Source organism: Lolium perenne, chromosome 1 (assembly GCF_019359855.2).
Source record: "Lolium perenne isolate Kyuss_39 chromosome 1, Kyuss_2.0, whole genome shotgun sequence".
NCBI classification, from domain to species: domain Eukaryota; kingdom Viridiplantae; phylum Streptophyta; class Magnoliopsida; order Poales; family Poaceae; genus Lolium; species Lolium perenne.
Window position 1 is genome coordinate 193,780,788 of NC_067244.2, and position 6,000 is coordinate 193,786,787.

The window sequence follows — 6,000 nt, forward strand, 5'->3', positions numbered from 1 at the left end:
ATGTGTGCATCTCAGTTATGCAGAGTACGGGTGTAATACTTAAACCTTTTAAGTAATAAAACATTCTTTATTGAAAAAATGTACTTTTAACATATTCACTACTCAAAATTTCTAGAGAATCCACCTTGTAGCGTTTAATCTTACAAGTCGACTTCTAATAGGAGAAGAAGTTGATCAATTCTTACAACTATGTGGTAAAGATCTGTCTGAACTATCAATTGTCCCTAAATTATCTAAATAATCCATTTGAACCAAGATGGTCCAAATGTACCTAAGTTGCCTAAGAAAAATGAATATTCCTCTAACCATTTTTTGGGGATCCAGACTAGTTCTTGGTTCCCTATAACTAGAATGAAAACGTAAAAAAGTCACATATATGACAATGGCAAATATTATAATCATAACAAATATTTTTCTTTTATCTTTGATGTTTACCTTGCAGGTAAGAGGAACACTTTTATTTATTTATTTAGGACTTTGTAATATCCAATAAATGATGTAAAAATATTACAATATTCATAAAGATGTGAATTCTTTTGTTCTTATCTTTGCAATTTTTTTATCTATTTATATCGGTAATTTCATTAATTATTCAATATTGAATATTTTATTTTGATTTAAAATTTGTAATGCTACTCTTAATTCAACCGTGATGATGATGTCATGATGACTTGTTGTTCTATTATTATAATCTTATTTATTAAATTTTTCCAAAAAAAACCTTAATAATTGGCAAAGGCCGTGTCAAAATTTATTGCTCTTAATTCAGATAATTAAACCCTAACTCACTGACTTAAGCGAGATCTCTTTGTCAAGTGTGATCCGGAAGTTCTAAATTTCCCCTGTTTTCAATCTATGAATACAATGAACATACACTACCCCTTCCGTTGGTCTACACTATGGGACCTGACACTAGGCTCCAGATATACACTGCGCCTTTTGATTGAGTATGATGTGGTTGTGATATGCAGTACATATAATTGCTGGAAATTGATAACTTTACATTGATTTGTAATTTTCCATCATATGAGCGAAAAACGACATTTTCTATGTTAATTTGCAATTGTGGTTGACACATTCTATATTTATTTGCCATCATATGAGGCATGGATCCCAATGGTGGTGATGCCAATAGAGCCGATGTTGCCATTTGAGAGCTATATGCATTGATCATGTTTATACTACATGAAATTTTGTCTGTCACAATACTACATGAAATTTTGTCTGTCACAATGTTATAATTTCAGACTTAAGTATCTAATTCGACTTGAAATGTTGCGTCATTATGCTAAGCATGATGATAATAAATTATCATGTCGTGATTTTTTTATTTAGTTAGGATGATATATGTAATTGTGTAGTTGAGAAGTAGAAAGCTCGATACCAGTATATATGTTGTAAATGCAGAAATTTGTTTTGGCTACCCAAGCTTTCTCTCATCTACCTAGAGTCGATTTGGGTAGGCAAAAAAAAGTACTCTCCTGGAGATGGCCTATGCTGCATGGTCTGAGAAGTGAGAACTTTGCTTCTACCTCTCAATCGCTCTTGTCTCTCACAAGAATAAGATAGACAATGGAGTTTGGTGTGTAGAGAGAGATGCAATGCTCGATGTATTGATCGGATGCATATGGCGATACATATATAGGTCACGTCCTCGACTATACAAGGAAGGAGGCGGGCCCAATAGTAAATACAAGGATATGTATCGCTATACAATAACTACAGAGGATACACATCCGGATATACAAGATATGTATCTCAACACCCCCCGCAGTCGAAGCGTCGCCTGGTCGAACGCATAGACTGGACCGGAACTCCTCAAAAGATGCCGTAGGAAGACCCTTTGTCATGATATCCGCAAATTGTTGGGAGGTGGGTACATGAAGAACTCGAATGTGTCCAAGAGCCACCTGTTCCCGAACAAAATGGATGTCCAGCTCAATATGCTTGGTGCGGCGATGGTGGACCGGGTTGGCGGAGAGGTAGACGGCGGAGACGTTGTCACAGTAGACCACGGTGGCTTTGGCGACAGGACATGAGAGCTCAACGAGGAGTTGCCGCAGCCAGGAGACCTCAGCAACCGCGTTAGCAACAGCCCGGTACTCCGCTTCGGCGCTGGAGCGAGAGACCGTGGGCTGTCGCTTAGACGACCAGGAGATGAGCGAAGGTCCGAAGTAGACGCAGTAGCCGGACGTGGAGCGACGCGTGTCTGGGCAGCCGGCCCAATCGGCGTCCGAGTAGGCGACGATGTCCGTGGCGGTGGAGGCATGGAGAGAGAGACCGAAGTCCATGGTACCACGAATGTAGCGGAGGATCCGCTTGACCGCAGCCCAATGAGGATCCCGCGGAGCGTGCATGTGAAGGCACACCTGTTGAACAGCATACTGCAGCTCGGGGCGAGTCAAAGTGAGGTACTGCAGGGCACCGACGATGGAGCGATAAGATGACCATCCGTGGCCAGGGAACCGTCTGTGGCGGAGAGCTTGGACTTCGTGTCGACCGGCGTGGCCGCGGGTTTGCAATTAAGCATACCGGCGCGGTCCAGGAGCTCATGGGCGTACTTGCGCTGATGAAGGAAGAAGCCGTCGGTGCGACGTACGACCTCGATGCCGAGGAAGTAGTGCAGAGGCCCCAAGTCCTTGAGAGCAAACTCAGCGCGAAGACGCTCTGTGAGCTATCGCAGGAGGTCCGTGGAGCTGGCCGTTAAGATGATGTCGTCGACGTAGAGCAGCAGGTACGCGGTAGTGGCGCCGTTGTTGTACACGAACAGCGATGCATCGGAGCGGGTGGAGCGAAAGCCGAGTTGGTGAAGAAACGCTGCGATGCGCTGGTACCAGGCGCGTGGGGCCTGCTTGAGCCCGTATAACGAGTGCGAGAGCAGGCACACATGGTCGGGGTGGGCGCTGTCGACGAAACCAGTGGGTTGCTGGCAGAAGACCTGTTCCTCTAGATGGCCATGAAGGAAGGCGTTGGAGACGTCCATCTGATGCACGGGCCATGCACGGGAGACCGCGAGCTGAAGAACAGTGCGGATCGTCCCGGGCTTGACAACCGGGGCGAAGGTGTCGGTGAAGTCGACGCCGGCGCGCTGGCGAAAACCACGAACCACCCACCGCGCCTTGTGGCGGTCGAGAGTACCGTCCGGATGGAACTTGTGCTTGAAGACCCACTTCCCGGTGATGATGTTGGCGTGAGGGGGGCGGGGAACAAGCGTCCATGTCTGGTTCCGCTGCAGGGCGTCGAACTCGTCACGCATGGCCGCAACACCACTGTGGGTCGCGGAGAGCAGCCCGGGCAGAGGCGGGCAGGGGCGATGGTGTGGCTGCTGAAGGCGCGGAAGTCGACGCGGTGCAGACATACTCGTCCGAGGGGTACCGCCTGCTCGGGACACGAATCCCCGCACGGGCGCGTGTGAGGGGGCCCGTCGCCGGCGGCGGGGCCGGAGGCGAGGCATCGCCCGAGCTGGGGCTCGAAGGCGACACGGTAGAGGGCGCAGATGACACGGCGGTGCCCGAGGCAGTGCTCGAGGGCGACACGGGCGGTGTCGGGGGCGAGGCAGCGGCGCCCGAGGCGGGGCTCGAGGGCGCCACGTGTGAGCCCGAGACAGTGCTCGAGGGCGTCACGGGAGGCGTCGCAGCTGGAGTAGAGGGAGCGCGCGGGGGCGTTGCCGAGCCAGGGACCTCCACAAAGGTAGGGCCGCGACGCCGCGGACTGTCAGTCGCGGGAGGAGAAGTCCTCACCTGTTCCTGCGCAAATGGAAAACAGTGCTCATCAAAGTACACGTGCCGGGACGTGATGATGCGATGAGAGACCGGATCATAGCAACGGTAGCCTTTGGTGTTAGCCGGGTAACCGAGAAATACACACGGAATGGAGCGAGGTGCAAGTTTATGAGGGGTGGTGGCAGCGGTGCTAGGGAAACAACGACAACCGAAAATGCGGAGACCGTCGTATGAAGGGGGTGAGCCAAACAGGAGATTATGAGGTGTGTAATTCCAGCGAGGGCGACACGGGCGTAGGTTGACTAGGAGGGTAGCGGTGGAGAGGGCGTCCGGTCGAATCGGGGGCATGTGGGCGTGGAACAAGAGGGTACGGACGCAGTCATTTAGAGTGCGTAGGACGCGCTCGGCGCGGCCGTTCTGCTGGGAGGTGTATGGGCAGGTTAGGCGAAAGATGGTGCCGTGGGTGGAGAGGAGGGTGCGGATGGTGGTGTTGTCGAACTCCTTGCCGTTGTCAGTTTGGAGGGCGAGGATGGGACGACCGAACTGCGTAGACACATAAGAATAAAAGACGGTGAGTGTGGAGGCAACGTCAGATTTCTTTCGAAGAGGAAAAGTCCAGACAAAGTGAGAAAAATCATCGAGAATAACAAGATAATAAAGAAAACCAGAATGACTCGGTATAGGGGACGTCCATACATCACTATGAAGTAATTGAAAGGGAAAAGATGCAACTGTGGATGAAGTACTAAAAGGAAGCCGAACATGTTTGCCTAGTCGGCAGGCGTTACATGAGTGAGCCGCCATTTTATTACATGAAAAAGAAAAGCCTCTCATTATTTGATGGAGCGAGATGGAGCTGGGATGGCCAAGACGAGCGTGCCAAAGGTCGACGCCGGCAGAGAGCGCCCGAGGTGCAGCGTGAGTGGAGGGAGACGGCTGAACGGGGTACAGGTCGCCGGGACTCTCACAGCGGTGCAAAACCATCCGGCACGGGCGTCCTTTACAGAAAAACCAAACTCGTCAAATTCCACGATTCTACGAGTTATCACGAGAGAGAGTTTTGACGGAAACTAGGTTCTGAACAAGTTGTGGTGAAACTAAGACATTATTAAGAGACAATGGTGTAGAGTTAGAAGGAAAAGGAGTGGAGCCAATATGAGAGATGGGAAGACCAGCACCGTTACCGACGATGATGCGAGAGGAAGTGGATGTCGGAGATGAAGTGGAAAGGTTACCCGGGTGAGCAGCCATGTGTGCGGAGGCTCCGGTGTCCATGAACCGCCGCCACCGCTGCAGTAAAGCGCCGGCGAGGGGGCGTGTCAAGGGCGGTGTACGGCCGCGGGTCCAGTGGGCGATCGGGGCCGGCGGCATCATGCTGCCATAGGGCAGCCGGCGGGAGCTTGCGGTGGCGCGGCGATGAAGGCCCGGTGCGTCGGCGGGCGCGGCCGACGGTGCCGGGGACGGGGCGCGGGACGGGCATGGTGTAGGCGTGCACGACCCCCGTCCAGGGGTTGTGTCCGCCCGCCCACGGCGGAGTGGGGTGTGAGTACCCGGGGCGCGGACCGACGATGACGGGGCCGCCGTTGTGGCCACCGCCACGGCCACCACCACAGCCACGGCGACGGCCGCGGCCACCGCCCCCTCCTCCTTGGTGTTGTTGCGGCTGAGGCGCAGGTTGTGGAGGGGCGGGGGTGGGCGCCGGTGGAGCTCCTCCGCCATGAGGGAGAACGCTGTTGCCGCTGGCCCATAGAGCGGTGTGAACCGCCCGGGTGCGCACACCCTTCAGCCGCCGTTCCTCCAGCCGGAGGTAGTCGACCGCCCGCTCGAACGTAGGGTTGGTCAAGAGGGTCAGGTTGGAGGCGGCGTTGCCGAGGTCCTCGTTGAGGCCGGCGGTGAGGGTGGAGAGGAGGAGCTCGTCACCAATCCGGAACCCAAGGTCCTGGAGCTCGTCGGAGATGGCCTTGAGGCGCAGGCAGTAGGCGTCCAAGGTTTGATCGCCCTAGGGTGTGCCGAAGAATTCCTGCTGCAAAAAGACAACACGTTGGAGCTTGTTATTGGTGAAGAGGCCGTTGATCTTTCCCCACACCGTGCGGGCATCATCGCCTTCCCGAACGACGGTCTTGAAGATGTCCGGCGAGACGGTGAGGAAGAGCCAGCGGAGAGGTGTAGACCGTACCACCTCTCTGACCCAGAAGCATCTATCTACCCCAAAGTCGTTATTTACTCCTGTCCGAGATTCATCCAAGAAACGTATTCGTTCATTTAACCGCAAAAAGCC

The 6,000-nt window shown here is 52.7% G+C and overlaps 1 protein-coding gene across 1 annotated transcript; it reads right to left on the reverse strand.

The window, feature by feature from the left end:
• Positions 1-340: 340 nt before the first annotated feature.
• LOC127335971 (uncharacterized mitochondrial protein AtMg00810-like) lies at positions 341-2,553 on the reverse strand. Its single transcript, XM_051362711.1, has 3 exons — positions 2,533-2,553; positions 1,968-2,414; positions 341-346 (listed from the first exon to the last, which is right to left on the reverse strand). The coding sequence occupies exons 1-3, from the start codon at positions 2,551-2,553 to the stop codon at positions 341-343; spliced, it is 474 nt and encodes a 157-aa protein (XP_051218671.1).
• Between the last annotated feature and the right edge of the window lie 3,447 nt (positions 2,554-6,000).

Bases quoted from the DNA above. Each gene is read 5' to 3' on its own strand.
- LOC127335971 (XM_051362711.1), bottom strand. From the start codon at position 2,553: ATGAGCTCCTGGACCGCGCCG. The intron at 2,415-2,532 runs GTATGCTTAATT...GGTGCCCTGCAG, and splicing joins TGAGCTCCTGGACCGCGCCG to TACCTCACTTTGACTCGCCC.